Here is a 15,352-nt window from a genome sequence, read left to right on the forward strand (position 1 = left end):
TTCTTATTTCAGTGGTTTTTTGAATGCTTTCTGCCATGCCAAGAGAACATAAAAGAATTAATATTTTTTTTCTTCTTGTCATTTTCCAAACCTATGAAGGAAGCCAAGTCAGATTCTGTACAAGCTCTCTAATGAGTTCTACAGCACTCTGATGTGAAACGTGCTTTCTTTTTGCATGTGTGTTGTAATGTTACTGAGGTTTCTACCAGGTTTAATGCATTTTTCGAAGCTGAGCAAGATCTGATCTTCTGCCATAAGAAGGTGCAAAGAAAGAATTTGTTGACTAAAAGAAGGGTAATTCAGCAGAAAACTCTAGACTTTCACAAATCACATTGCTTGAAGAAAGAAATTGAAACTTTTTGCTACTTGCTCCAAGAATAGGGAGCTAGATTAAGTTAGTGCACAATATGTTGTTACACATTCTAGCATTGCAGCTGCTTAGACTTCATGCCTTTTAGTAATGCATGGAAACTGTATTTATTCCTGGTGGACTAAAGAGACAGCTCCCTGCCTTCTATGCCAAAATCTGTTCGGGTTTGTTTTTGTTTTATTTTTAAGGTCTAAATATTGTACTGGTTACATGAGTTGCTGAAAATATGTATCTCTCAGAGAGGGTAAGTGACTAAATATTTTTAAAGAAGCAAATTAAAATCTCTCTGCTTGTTATTTCTTTATTGTGTTACTAAGTAATGGTGCTGGGAAGAGGTACCTTGACTAAGATAAATTGAATTTTTAAAATGTAGTCATAGACTAGACAGTTTTCACTATTAACAATTATCCTTACTGTGGTTTCTGCCCATTTTTATGCCTAACTGTGCAAAGCATATATTAAAAATATTTAATAGGATCCTTTTTGACTGCATCACTGGGCCTGTAATACAAATAATGAAATTAGTAGAAGAGTTAGAGTCATTTCTTGTTTGCCTGAAACTTGGGCTAGAAGTTGTTTTCTTCCCCCATCCACCCCTCTGGGGGAGGATCATCTAATTGTCCAAACCCTTTCTCCACCCATCAAAAACAGTCATTTATGTAAAGTGGGATAGTTTCCTATGGGATCTCCTGTGGGAATTTGAAAGCACTCGCATTGAATATTTTAATGTCTGCTTCATGTTGCTGGTGGAGTAACTATCTTTTCTTTCAGGGCTAAGAAAATAGGACTTCACTCTTAGGCATTTTGCCTATGTTTAAATACAAGGCTGGCTGAACAGATATATATATATATATATATAAATATAATACTCACTTATTTAGGCTATGTACAGGTTTGTGTGCTAATACAAAGATTACAAAAAGGACAACAGCAGTGAAGGTAGACAAAGAAAACAACATCAGGATTTGAAAGGAGTTTGTTGATTCCAACACATCCATCAGCAGACAGGACACATAGTAAAAAGTGCATGGGTTTGGATGTGTAGAGAGCGTCTTATAAGTGGGTAACAACTCAATTTCCTTTAAACTGATGCCAGATGCGTTTTGGAAGGTGTTTTGTTGTTTGGCCCAGGTTTCTGTTTCATGCCTACTTCATGAATAACCAGACCCTTCCAGGGCTGGTGGTCACTTAACTGCTGGAAATACTAATTCCCACTTTCCCAGAAGGGCACGTGGATTTGGGGAAGAAACATGCCGACTGTGTCATCTGCTGACTCGTGGTTTAATCTTTATTTTGCACTTCCAGCTGATAAGACCACTTTGTGCAGAAGTAATACAGGAAATGATGCAGTGCAGAAACCAAGAGTGGCAGAAAGGGAAATGGAATGTACTGGCAAGGACTCAGCCCTGCAGACAAGCTCTCTGCTTCTTGGAAACAAAAATCTCCACATACATTGTGGTTTGGGTTTTATTTGTTTGGTTTTGTTGTTTTTTCTTTGTCTGCTTGTTTGTTTTTTGGGTGTTTTTAGCTTAAGGTTTTGGAGCTTAGAGCAACTAGTGTACAGCAGCCTGTGAGTTTTGTCCCCCTTTCCTTATCTTGCTGCTTGTTCAGGGCTTGGAGTGTGCTTAGGCTTTGTTTTGGAGGCAGGACTTCAGTAGGAATCCCTGGCTGGAGGCTGGTGCCCAGCTGAGTCCTGCTGAGCTGCTTTACTTCCAAGCTCACCTCCAAGCCCTGTGTCTAACGCTGTTCCTCCTGCTCCCAGCAGCTGTTGCCACTGAGATGCCACCATAGCTTTGGTGAGGGTGAAACTTGTTTTGGAGTGCGTGTTTGTGGGAGTGGAATATGTGTGTGCTGCAGGATTTGATCCAAAAACTTCAGAGAATCTGTTCCTTTGGTCTGACTGCTTGGGGCTGCATCGGAGCATCATCTTAGTCTGTGCACAGCTTGTGCACTAGCCCATGTTAGGGCTGTATTTTCAGGCACTGATATAAACATACAGTCTTAACAGGCAGGACTTTTCCTTTTTCACAGCAAGTAGCTGGGTGAAAAATGGGTCAGGCCTAGGTAGAACCACATCTGCAAACATTATCAGTGTTGAATGAAGCTTGGGTCAAAATGTAGACTTTGTACTTCCTCCTTTATTAGAGCTTCAACTCAAGCCTTCTAAATCTCTTTTGCTTAATTCAAAGGGAAGTGAAGGAGAAAGCTTTACTTGATAAACTACTGGAACCTGTAACTTTGTGTGTGGAACTTGTATCTTTTGTTTGACAAGTGCAGAGAAAAGATACTTAAAATATTGGTTGAGATACAGACTATATATGAATCGGGAAAAACTCAGTTACAAATGTATTTAAAGCACATGCGCTGGGGTTCTGGTAATTCAGTTCTTAAATTAGCACAGTATTTTAATAGAGCACTTTACAGTGCATGTAAGGATAAAGTATACCTGGAGTACAGTCAGTGACAGTAATGGAGTTTCAGTTCATTTAACAGTATAGCACATGCCTATGTAACAAAACAAATTCTTAAATTTGCCCCAGGCTCATGCAAATCTTCCCTTGCATTAACATTATTATTTCAAATACAGTTCTTAGCATAAAAGAAATGGGATGTACCAGTTTGAAGTGTAGGTAGATGTGGCCTGTGTCTTAGTCCATAATCATTATTCACATAAATGTAGTTTCTGCAGTCAGCCCAATAAAACTGAACCTCTGCAATCAAGTAACTGTTCTAGTGACAAGTTGATTTGAATAAAGTGGATGGTTTTCAGCTTAAAATTCTTCAAATATAGTGATATACTGAAACCATTGCAGTGTATGACAGTCAAGAGGGTAAGTGTGCCATAGCATTTGTAATTTTAAGGTCTACAATCTTTTCTTGGTATAGCTGTGAAATCCTGTCTGACATGGGTGTACTGACACCTTTTATTCTCAGTGTGTATAGATTGCTGGTTGGTTGGGTGTTTTTATGTTGTTCTGATAGCAACAAAAACATTCATATCCTTTTCCCCTTCCCCCTTCCTCTGCAACCTGTTGGTATCCAGTCCAGGATATGTTTCCTGTCTTGTCTGTCTATTTGAAAATCAGTGGTGTGGTGCTCTTTGTCTCACTCCCCCCCACCCCCCCACCGCCCCGCCAGTCCTGGGTCTCTTCTGTTTCCCTTGCCAGAGCCTTTTGCCTGCTCCCAGCCTGGACAAGGACAAAACCTGCTGCTCACTGTTGGGACTCCTTCAGATGTGGCATTCCTCCCCCTCTTGACCCATCTCTTCAGTTCCATTCCTTGTCTCCCAGCTTGAGGACTACTGTGCTGTCTAAAATCCTCTTATCTGGACTTCCTTATTCTTCCTATTCTTTCATGAGTTCTTGAATCTAACAGGCACACGTTGCAGCATGAAGGGTCAGTGGATAATCAGTGAAGTTCATGATAGCTTTCCCTTACTGCTCAGGCTGCTCAGGAGCTCTGAGGGCTCTTGGGTGGGGTGGGCAGATGCAGTTTTCTTTCTCATGTGAGTGAGTGAGGGATAAGATCTTTCTAGTTTCACTTTTTTTTTTTCCTTTTTTTTTTTTTTTTTTTTAATTTGTTCCTCAAAGTAGGTAAAACTGAACTGGTTTGGGTTTTTTTTCAGACTGAGTTATGCTTAGGTCTAGTGCAGTGATTTTTGAACTTCATGCCAGGCAGTTTGGAGAGACCTGGGTAGCACATTGCTGTTGATGAATATTGCTTCCAGCTGCTCTGTAAAATAAATAATAAAAAAAGCAGTGGTGATCCTGCCCTGTTTCCTTGGGATGTTTTGCTGGTTAAGGTTGCAACAGCTGACAGGCAGATTGTAGCACCCCTCACACTTAATAGTGAAAAATTTAAATTGAGGGACTGTTATAGGCTAGATTTAAGGTGAACTACATTTCTAAGATAGGGATGTACTGTGTTCAGCAGCAAGTCCTGCTGCTTAAGATTTCATCAGATCTGCCTTGAGTCCAGTCCTGGAGGTTGTCAGTATTTGTTGTTGTTTTGTTGTTGGTTGTTTTTTGATCACATCACTCTTCTGGGTTGAGGTGGGGGATATTTTTAACTGCTGTATGTTAACGTGAAGGGTAAAATCCTTTTTTTTCCTCTTTCTCTTTGATACTCTCCTTTAGGTTGTCAACCAGAAGGATTTAGACTAATGAGAAGGTTGTGACCATCAAGGGGGGATGTCAGCGCTGCCTTCCTGGGACTGGAGGATTGAAAAGGAGAAAGGACCAGAACTGTTTGATCCAGGCTGCTTTTGACTGCTGACACAATCTGCTGTTCCCTGGTGGTGGTGGTGGAAGAACAGGGCAGTTGTTCCTGCTTAGTTCTGTGGTATCACCACAGCAGGGTCACTATGAATGTAACTAGCTTATTCTCCTTCACCAGCCCAGCAGTGAAGAGGCTGTTGGGGTGGAAGCAAGGGGATGAAGAGGAGAAGTGGGCAGAGAAAGCTGTTGATGCATTAGTGAAAAAACTGAAGAAGAAAAAAGGTGCTATGGAGGAGCTGGAAAAAGCACTAAGCTGTCCTGGTCAGCCCAGCAACTGTGTGACAATTCCTCGTTCCTTGGATGGCCGGCTGCAGGTGTCGCACCGCAAGGGGCTCCCGCATGTCATTTACTGCAGAGTGTGGCGCTGGCCCGACCTGCAGAGCCATCATGAACTGAAACCTCTGGAATGCTGTGAGTTCCCCTTTGGTTCAAAACAGAAGGAGGTTTGCATCAATCCCTACCACTACAAGCGTGTGGAAAGTCCTGGTAAGGTTCTTCCTTGTTTGTACCTTTGCACCTTATCTGAAAAATGCAAAGTGTGGCAATTAATTATGTGACTCATTGGCTTAAATAAGCAAAAGTGGCTGTTTGCACATGTCAGATTCTTCCTCTGCAGTTTATCTGGATGTAAGCTTTAATCAGCAGTTCTGCCTTCCATGGGGGTGAATGCTTCATTTGTGTAAATGTTTTATCACTGCTAAGAGGTAGTCTTAGTATGTGTCTTAGGCTGCTGGGCCTGGTATCATCTGGAAATGTTGGTACCCACTATCCCTCAGTTAATTTGTTGGTTACTCAGCTGTGCAGATCTGTGATTTTGTATGAAGCATTGCAGGCTAACATAAAGGATTTATTTGCATTAGCTGTGCTTGAAAACTGTTCTGACACACAGCAGTAGTAATACTGCTAGTATTAGCAATAGTAATATTTTCAAATTACAATTTCAGTTAATCACTTCAGTTTTTCAACCTATAGAAAATGATATTGGTTTTAGTGTCTCTCACAATTGTTGCCTTTTAAAAAGATTTCGAGCTTAGACAGTAGATTATAATCCCCTCAATTTGAACTTTGATAGCACTGTTTAATTGTATGTGAAATTCTACTGTCAGCTGTTCTGCAAACAGTTTTCTTACCTGTTACCCACTGCCTCACTTCTTTCTGAAGGTGCCACCCATTCTCTGTCCAGTCTCCTCTTCAAGGGCCAAACCTCTCTTTGATAACTCCGCGCTTAATTTCACTCATGCAAGTTTATTATCAGGGGATGCTTCCAGGGACTAAGATGAGCTGTGCTTGGATGTGTCATCACTAGTCTCCAGCTGTTTGTGAGGGTGTACAGGGACAGCTGCAGAAATGCACTGTAGGCATGGGTGGATTTCCCTGGTTTAAATGTGGGAAGGCAATCAGTGCTAGCCTTTTCAGAAACTCTGCAGCTATCTGTAGAGTGGCAAGGATACACAGAACCATGATGGAAATGAGGTTGTTGAAAGATTGTTTTGCTGAGGATGGAAATTGCATTTGTCTTGGATTTGCAATGCACAGTGCATATCTTGATGTTAAATATTTCCCTTTGCTGTGTTAGTATTAACTTGGAAGTCATGTGAATGGCAGATGGAATACCCATAATGTTTGTATTTATGCAGCAGCAGCTTGAACAAAGGAATTCAGCTCTGGAAAAACAGTTGTGAAAAAAAAAATTAAAATCTCAACAATTTCGTGTTAAGTACAAGAGGGATAATAAAATAGTAGTGTACTTGTACTGCTAGCTGTGTGCATGTGTCTGGGTTGGTTGCTTGTGTTCAGTATTCCAAAATACTGAAAATTAAGATTCCTGAAACACCTCTCTTTCTGTTAGACTGAGCAACAGTTGGGCTCTTACTGTAATGCCAGATTACATGTTCTAGCTCATTTTGCTAGTCTTGAAGACAACTACTGAGTTTGAGAACATTCTCATATGGACCATTTATGTCATATTTAAAACCAGGTATTTGTAAATATCCTGTCACTCACAGAATCACTTAGGTTGGAAAAGACCTCTGAGATCATTGAGTCCAACCTTTGACCAGACACAACCATGTCAACCAGCCCATGGCGCTGAGTGCTACATCCAGTCTTTCCTTAAACACCTTCAGGGATGGTGACTCCACCACCTCCCTGAGCAGCCCATTCCTACATCTGATCAACCTTTCTGTGAAAGAATTCTTCCTAATGTCCAACCTAAACCTCCCCTGGTGCAGCTGGGGACTCTGTCCATGTTCTGTGTTCACTTCAGTGAGTTATGCAAGACAGAATAAAACTTTAAAAAGATGTCTAACTAAAATGTACATTTTCAGCTGGGTATGTATTGTAGGAGGGGTTTGTGTTTAGTCAGCCACAGATTGTTTTGAGGGATATTGCACAGAGCTGAGTGGAAAACAGCTTTTGGAAATAGGGGGTAGCTGAACTCCCATTTGGCTTGGAGAGCTGTGCTCTGTAACTTCTGACTTCTTTTTTCCTTTCCCTTTCTTGTTCTTGCTGTCCTCCAAACATGATATTTATCTTAATTTTGTGACAGTCACTCCCAAATTCTGCTAACCATTTTTTCCCATTTTTGCCAGGACATTAAAACACCATTATTGCCACATATTGCTTACACTTTGAGATTAATGGGTAGTGGGAATTCATGCATGAGTCACCATTTACAACAATCTATGGACTCAGGCAGATATCAAGGTTTGTATTTCCCAGAAGGCTTGCTTTCTCTTGACAAAGCAAAATTGGAAACTCATATTGTATATGATAGATATTTTGTGTGTAAGGTACATCTTGAGGCTCTGCATGACAGCGTGATCTCTGTTTAACTGTTTCGTGCAGAACCAGTTACTGGAGATCTGAAGGGTATGATCCATGCATGGGGTGGCATCTATCCCTTCATTCTTCTGCTGATTGTTGTGTGATTTGTTTCAGTGTTGTGTAAGGTTTGAGGAATGGATTAGTGGTAAATCCTCAAATATGTAAAGTAAGGTAGTGCTCTCTGTTGGGAAGTCAGTGCTGTGGATACATCTCAGTTTCCACAGTGCCAGAGGCATAAATGGATTTTCTGCCTTGACACCTTATTCCATCCTCACTGTTTAGCTTGTGAAGATAAGCTTGGAAAGCATGAGAACTGGCACTCTGTGGTGTGTCTGTCAGCTACAAAGCTACACCTGAGTCCAAGTGAGATTTTTCTGTTAGCCAACCTAGACAGGAACAGGTTGTAAACAGTGAGAGTAGGCAGAAAAACTATTAGCAGTCTCAAAGAGAGCATCACCCAGTGTCCCTGCACACAGAGGGGAATGTGGCATCTGGTAGGCACATGGGTGTGACATGATGGGACCATGCTCATGCCTGACCTGATCAGGAGGCTCTGCACAGGCACAGGGGCCTGTCTGTTCTGTGGTATGTCAATCAAGAAAACTAAACTCACAGAAAACTGCTGTTTGTCACAGTTAACTTGGCAAGCTCAGTGCCCTTAGCTTGCTCCCTTGGAACCAGATGGTGGCACAGCAGCGTGGGAGCCCAGGGTGGATGTGAGGAAGAGTGGCCCTCCTGTGACACTGTGACAGTCCTTCAGCCTGGAAGCAGTGAGCTGAGCTGCTGGAGCAATGGAGCTGCGCTCTGTGGCATGGTGCATGGGCTGCTCCTGCTCCTTGTGTTGTGCCAGCCCAGCTGTTCCCTTGTGCTGAGACAGATCACAGTCACTTTTCCTCTCCCTGCTGTGTTATCTTTCAGGCTGATCAGAGCAGCACAGAGGTTTTCATTCTGGCTGCAGGAACATCTGTAGCAGCATGGCCCTGTGGAGGACATCTGGGAAGGAGTGGAGGTGGAGGGATGGGAGAGGAGAAAGTAGAGACTTGTTGCTGGGAGTGGGAATGCAGCCTTGCACTTTGAGTGCCAGAGTAAATATCTCCTTGAGATGGGTTAAAGTAGCTCACTGCTGCTGTTCCCTAGGTCTGTTGTGTGCAGAATTATTTCTGGAGCAGGTTAGTTAATGGCTGTCAGATTTCTCCCTTGGCAAGGCAAAGCAAAGCTTTTAATTAAGGAGAGCAAGGTCTGAATTTGATACCTCTTAAAAATTGGCACACTTTGCTGAACTGGTGTGCTTGCTTGGCTGAATCTGCTGCTTCTCCTCAGTTTTATTTTTTGGTTTAGAGATACCTGTTGGGATTATCCTTAAGTATCACCAAGACATGCTAAATATTTAGGTGTACTGCATACACAGAGGCTGGGAGGAAAAATCTGACACAATGTTTCTCATCCCTCTGAAGATGCCACAAATGACCTCTCAGGGTTTGCTGGAGAATGTGTCCCTCCTGAGACACTTCCTTCCAGTATCTTATTCTGTAGGTTTCTGTGGAGATACAGCCTCTGCTGCCTGCCTCTGTCCTCAGTTATGTCAACAGGACCAGATGAAAGCTATCATCCAGAATTTTAGGGGAAAAAAAGGTCTGGATCCTGTTTGCTCTAACAGCAAAACAGAAGGAATGGAATACAAAACAGGAAGGAAGAAGAGGTACTTAAATTGCCACTGCTATTAAAAATAATAATAATAAGTCACACCTCTAATGTGGCTTTAGGGGAGGAGGTTCAGTTCTTTTGCCTTAGCTAAAGGGGAAGGAAGGAAGATGAAGAAACGGAATATTTAATTTTCTTAAAGTGCTTGTGAACACCAGCTCTCCTCCATTCTGATGCAGATTTCTGTTTGCCCCTATTGTGTTTGCCCCATCATCCTTCCAGGTTCTGACTTGTTTTCATGTTTAAAGTGTGTAAGTGGTTGAAGGTGCAGTGTTTCTCCCAAAAATGGCTATCCCCCATTTTTTTGCAATTACCAATTAAACATAGATAAAAAGGGCTGAATGGTTTTTCTGTTAAGCTTCTCTTCTTCAGAGAGCTGACTGCTCTATATCGAGAGGCTTTACAAAGCTGATGGTGCCAATGTTCCAGCCAAACTGGGGGCAAGCAGTGGTGGCTTTTTGGGAACACAGACAAATGCAGTGTCATAACAGTTGAATTTTCACAGCTGAAAACTGTGATGTTCCTTTTAATTATAACCATGAATTCAAAGTGTGTGTCAGCTTCAGCAAGCTTGTTGCTGGCCAGAAACATTTTACCTGTATGTACAGCTGCTTTTTGCCACAAGAGCAGGCCAGGTCCCCAGGCTCTGAGTACAGCGGTAGGTGTGTCATGCTGGTTTTGCTCTTGGTGTGGACTCTCTGCCTATGACTTTAACATGATTATTTCCATATTTGTCTTTGATCTCTTTTGCTTTTTCTCTCAGTGAGGCTCTGAAAGGCAGCACACCTACTGCAGGCTCCCACAGAACCAGGCCTGGTGGAGGATAATGCCAACAGTGCCAGGCCTCTGGGAGAAGGGGAGAGGAGAGCAAGGAGTGGAAAAAAGCAAATGGGAAGCTGCTTCTGGAGTGTAAGGGAGGGCAAAATTGCTGCATCCCTTCAGAGTTAATAAGTAGAACCAAGTTACAAAAATCCTTGTTGCTGTATGATTCCCATAGCAGAATTTCTGCACCTCTGCAGGCTAGGGGTAAGGGAGCAGAGTGTCATCCCTGAGAAATTTTGCTGTGCAGCCATGTGTGCACTTGGGTGTGACTTTAAAAATAGCATTGCTAGAACAGGTGGGCACAGTTTTAGGATGGTTCCCCAAAATAGCAAAAGCAACTGTTGGTTTGCTTGGCAAGCAGAATAAAACTTCCTTCATTTTGGCTTTGCAGAATTCAGTTCTAAAATTCCCCACCAGAACCAAGATGGGGGAGAGGAATTGAAATGAGGAGGTGGAAGGAGGGAATGGTCTAACAGCAGGGCTTTCCTTGTCTAGCCTCACCACGTGTCAGAAAGAGAAACTGCTATAAAGGGATAAAAGTTGTAAAGAAAGATATGTTTCTGTCATATTTTATGTGTGTTTTCTTTCTTCAAAATTAACCAGACACCGATGTTTCTTCTGATTGGAAAGACCAGACTTCCAATTTTTAACCTACTCAGTAGGATGGTGGCTGTGGCTTTGGTACAGGTAATTTGAACTCTGGTCTATGTAAATGTCTGGGTTAATACACACTATCGCTGTGACTGCTCCTCCACCAAATCTGCTTACAAAGACTGCCCCACTAATGTGCACACAATTAGTACTAAATTCTGAAATTGACCTTGACAAATGTCGGTTTAATCAGAATGCCAGCTTATCAGAGCGTCCACAAATAAAATCTAATGTTAGCTGAATATTGTAATGCAGGAAATGTCCTAATATTACTTGTCAAATGCATTTGGACCAGATGTCTGATGTAAAAGCAAAGTCAGTAAATTAACAACTGTTTTGCTTTTTTTTTTGTCCCCCCAAGACATAGAATCTTCATTTGTAATTACGCAAAATGACAAATCAAGCTTTGGTGTCTCCCAAAAACGCAAAATAAAATTAAGAGTTGAGAAAATGAGACAACTGTCAGCTTTCTCCTGGAGTAGAAAGTTTGTCTTTTTGTCACCCGAAACAGATTGCTGAATAGCTATAATTACTAGAACAGACGTTTGGAGTGAAAGTCTCAGAGACCAGAATTTCTCCTTTTGAGAAACCAGCAAAGCAAAACTGTGATACCACAGCCAAGGGTTATTGGAAGAGCTTTAAGTAGTTCGATCCTCAGAGATTGCTTTTGACACAATGCTTATTAATTTTATATTTTTAACCAAGAATAACTCAGGCAACATGAGAAAACCTACTGACATGAAAAGTTTTCTCTCTACACAGTATTTTACTGTTTACAAGTAAGATCTTGGCAAGGGCAGTCAGAATGCTTCAGTGACTCCCTGGTGCTGCAGAGAGCAGCACGTTCAGCTGAGCATGTGTTGGTACCTGCTCTGCTCCCACTGTGGGACAGGAGTGCTCATCAGGATGCCACAGCTCCAGCTGCTGTGACCTCAAAGGCAGGAAATGAAGCTGGGAGTCTTCAGGAGGGTTCAAATTTGTTAGTTTAACTGCTGCTGTCTTTTGTTGGTTTTGGTTTTTTTTCCCCTTCTCCTAACTCTTCCTTTTTTTTACAATATAGTCTTTGCAGGATTTTCTTATTTCCAGATGGCATGAACTTTTGGTTTAGGATTTTCCTCCTTCCCAACCTTCAGTTCTGTTTTTCTGGCAAAACAGATGTGGCTTTGCATAAATTCAGATGAAAATGCAGCTAGGTAATGCTTGGAAATAAAAGTACTCTGTCTAATTATAGTGTTGTCAGGTCTTCATTAGCACTGACAACCCATTTGTGGTACAAACCCTTTTACAGAACATATGTCAACCAAGGCATGGTTTTTAAGAGCAAAAGGTGGAGCACCAATTGCTTATATTTTTCTTCTTTCATTTATTTTATAAATAAATTTTTTACAGAAGAAGTAGAATCTACTTTGGCAAGGAAAGTGGATTAAAGTCTGCTCTCTTATATGTGGCCCCTTGTATTTCCTTACATGGTCTTCCAATTTCCATACATGGAAAGAGAGATACCTACCCAAATTTTCACATAACATGCAAAGGGTGTGGAAAAAATGAGCCCTTGAGGGAAGCTAACTGTCATCTGGGCCTTGTGTAAGGTAATCAAAACCCATCTGGATAGAAAATATGCTTCTTTGAAAGTACAGCAGGTCCTTTGGATTGAATTAGTTTGAGGTTTTTCATAGAGAAACTTAAAAAAAAAAGAAGATATGTTCATAAATTGGATACTTTCTGTGTTTGCTAAAATAATTATCTCTGGAATGTGAAAATAGAACAAAAAAGAAAAGTAAGAAGATCTTTATTTAGGATAGCACAGCTGTTAGTTTTCTGAAGAAGAACAGGGTGACATGCTGGAGATAAAAAGAGTAGAGATCAGTTAGTTTCTTCAAAGGCCACTATTACATTTTCATAAAAGCATTTCTTCCTTGGTGTGGTTAGTCAGAACATTTATCTGAACAGCCAGGTTGCCTTTGGTCTATCTTCTGTATTTTTGGCATTCTTGGCTCCTACATGAAATAGCCCTGTGGGTTAAATTGCCCTGTAGCTCTAATTTCATTAATATAGCTCCTCTTGTTTGGTGCAGGCATACTTGGTCTTATTTGCATGGTAAAAACAAGCTCCCCAATTCCCAGGCTGGCTTGACAGACACGGGATCTTAGCTACAGTTCCACAAACATACCCAGCCTGATTCCTGAGAGTTTATCCCCCTCTTCCTTACTAGTAACCTTACTGATAGTAGTCCTGTATTAACTTTCAACTGCAGGTCAGCATTGATAGAAAAACTTGGGAGCAAAATTTATCCACAATATAGCACATAAAACCTTTTAATCTGGTGTTTGAAGAATTACAGAAATCAAGCTGTCGAATGACTTGTGGTAATACTCCATTAACTTTAATGAGGTTGAGTTGGCAAATCTGTTGTAGCAGCTTTTTAAGACAACAGTGTGTTCAATATTATGTTTCCTTTAAATATATGCTGATGATGCTGTTAAATTAAAAAAAAAAAAAAAGAAAATTAATATTTTATTGTATCAGTGCTCCCTTCCGCTGAAAAGGAAGGGAGGAATTGTGTTTGCAAATGGTCAGAGCCACATCCTGCGGAGATCTGCACAGCAAAGATGTGCGCTGCTTCATTATTTCATAGCAACAGGTGTGCTGGCTTAGCACCGAATAACTGTCTCATGCTCTCTCCCCTTCAATTATACCTCTTCCTGGAGCTGGCAGCTGCAGCAGAGATCAGCCTCCTCCCCTGCTGGACTGAGCCTGAGTAATTTGTTATTCCATGTGGCTGAGGTCTGCAACCTGACCAGAAGCTTAGCACCTGACACAGGGGCAAGGGGAGCAAGAAGGGTGCACATCCCCCTTTATGGTTTGAACTCCTGGCAGCCTTCCATGCTCCAAAGGGCCCAGTCCCTGCTTGTGTCTTTACTCCTGAGTGAACAGTGCTCAAATTAACTCCTCTGTGGCTCCACTAGGAGCAGCTTCCCTGCAAAAAAATGGCCAGGAGCTGCAGAGAGATCAGGTTCTGGCAGTGAGTGACTTGGACTGCACTAACTGGAGCACTGCAGTCTCTGACCTACCTGATGTGGCCTTTCAGGGCTTTTCCTCCTTATTGAAGGTTTTGTGTATGAAGGTAATGTGAATTAGGGGGAGCACTTAATATAAATTCTGCAGTGATATTTTTGACACTATTGTTTTGTATCAATACCAGTTGTAGTCTTTTTTCCCCCTTTTCCACGTGCATAATGAAGAAGTTGGCATTTAATCACTTGAGGTTGGCGGATTTGGACAAAAAGTGTGGGTTTGCATGAAGGACACCTGGGAAAAGGAGACTTGTTTTTATCTCAAGTCCTTCTAAATTTTGCCAGTGGTTCTGCCCAACAGGAGAAAACATGTACATATACCTTGGGAAAATCTGGCACTGCATTTATTTAATTACAGAAAACATACAGAAAATATCCTGTTCTCCTGCTATGTTAAAATGCTGAAAATCATTTGGCTTCCTCTGATGTCATGTGTGTCATTGTTTAATGTGAGGTAAGGGATGGGAAAGGTAGGTGATGTACTTTCTGCACAAATTAACTCCATAAAAGTTAATAGTTTGACCTTTATCCATAGGAAAGGAAGAGATAGGAAAGCTGTGTTTTTAATGCTTAGGAAAATACGGAAGAATCATAAAGACAGGAAAGGGAAAATACATTTTAACACATATCTCATTGTTAATTTTTTCACTGGTAATTTATTAGCCCAGCAAATGTTGACTATGACAATTAAATAGTACTTGACTTAGCTGCAAAAGGACTGCTTGATGTAACAGAACATGCTTAATTCTGAGAAACTCTAATATTCAGAGAGCTTGGCTCTGACATATTGAGGATGGGGGATTTGTGATGTCCACCTGAATGCTGAGTAACTTTTTTTTTTAACAGCCTTTTCCAGTGGCATGTCAGAATGGTTGTGCTGGAGTAAGAAACAGTCTGCTGGGGGAGATGCAGCTTCTCCTGGGGTGTTTTGCAATAGAGAGCTTCCATAGAATGACAGATGGATGTGTTTTGTTTCAGAAAACACCATAATTAGGAACTTTGCCTATGCCTTGTAAAGTGGAGTTGGGTTTTTTGACATCTAAACAAATTACTTAAGGGTGACACCTGCCTCAAATATTTGAGATCTTTTGGAATCTTAGTGAAATTGCTCTAAGCAATTGAAAGATAAGATTAAATGCTTAAAACCTGCTTCTGCTTGGGCAGTGTAAATTTCAGTAGTGAGGGTTTGGGTTTTTTTCAGTGTATGTTCAATAAAGATTTCTGGGATCAGACTGCTCCTGCATTAAAGCCACTAGCATGCAAAAATGGGAGCTTAATTACTCTCTTAGGCATATGCAAAAAAAAAAAAAATCTGAGCAAGGGAAACCTACTTCTTTTCTTTTTAGTTAATCTGTGACTTTAGGAATAGAGAGTGAGTTTTTAGTGTGGCATTCATTTATATCCCTTCTAAGCATGAACCTAGACCTCAGACTTGGTCTATGTGTTGCATGGTTGTCCTGGTACTCTTGGACTCCAGGACACTAAAGTAACTACCTGAGTGCTGCTTCTGTAATAGCAAAGAGCATCTGGAAGAGTAAAGATGCCCCAGTGTCCTGGAAGAACCTGTTTTTCATGTGAAGAAAATGTTGTTTGATGCTTTTTTTTTTTTTTTGGCAATTCGTTTATAATTC

At 41.2% G+C, this 15,352-nt stretch overlaps 1 protein-coding gene across 7 annotated transcripts in view; it reads left to right on the plus strand.

The window, feature by feature from the left end:
* The window catches only part of SMAD1 (SMAD family member 1), a 105,225-nt gene that overhangs the window by 77,579 nt on the left and 12,294 nt on the right, over positions 1-15,352 (plus strand). For 6 of the 7 annotated variants that reach the window (XM_072928695.1, XM_072928696.1, XM_072928694.1 and 3 more), the window contains one exon: positions 4,507-5,133. In XM_072928695.1, the coding sequence (XP_072784796.1) occupies positions 4,734-5,133 (400 nt within the window). In that variant the 5' untranslated portion in view covers positions 4,507-4,733. Of the gene's footprint in view, positions 1-1,677; positions 1,829-4,506; positions 5,134-15,352 lie in introns of those variants that run through there. The other variant, XM_072928697.1, reaches the window with a different exon arrangement.

The sequence above is a fragment of the Taeniopygia guttata genome, chromosome 4 (assembly GCF_048771995.1).
Source record: "Taeniopygia guttata chromosome 4, bTaeGut7.mat, whole genome shotgun sequence".
Lineage (NCBI taxonomy): Eukaryota > Metazoa > Chordata > Aves > Passeriformes > Estrildidae > Taeniopygia > Taeniopygia guttata.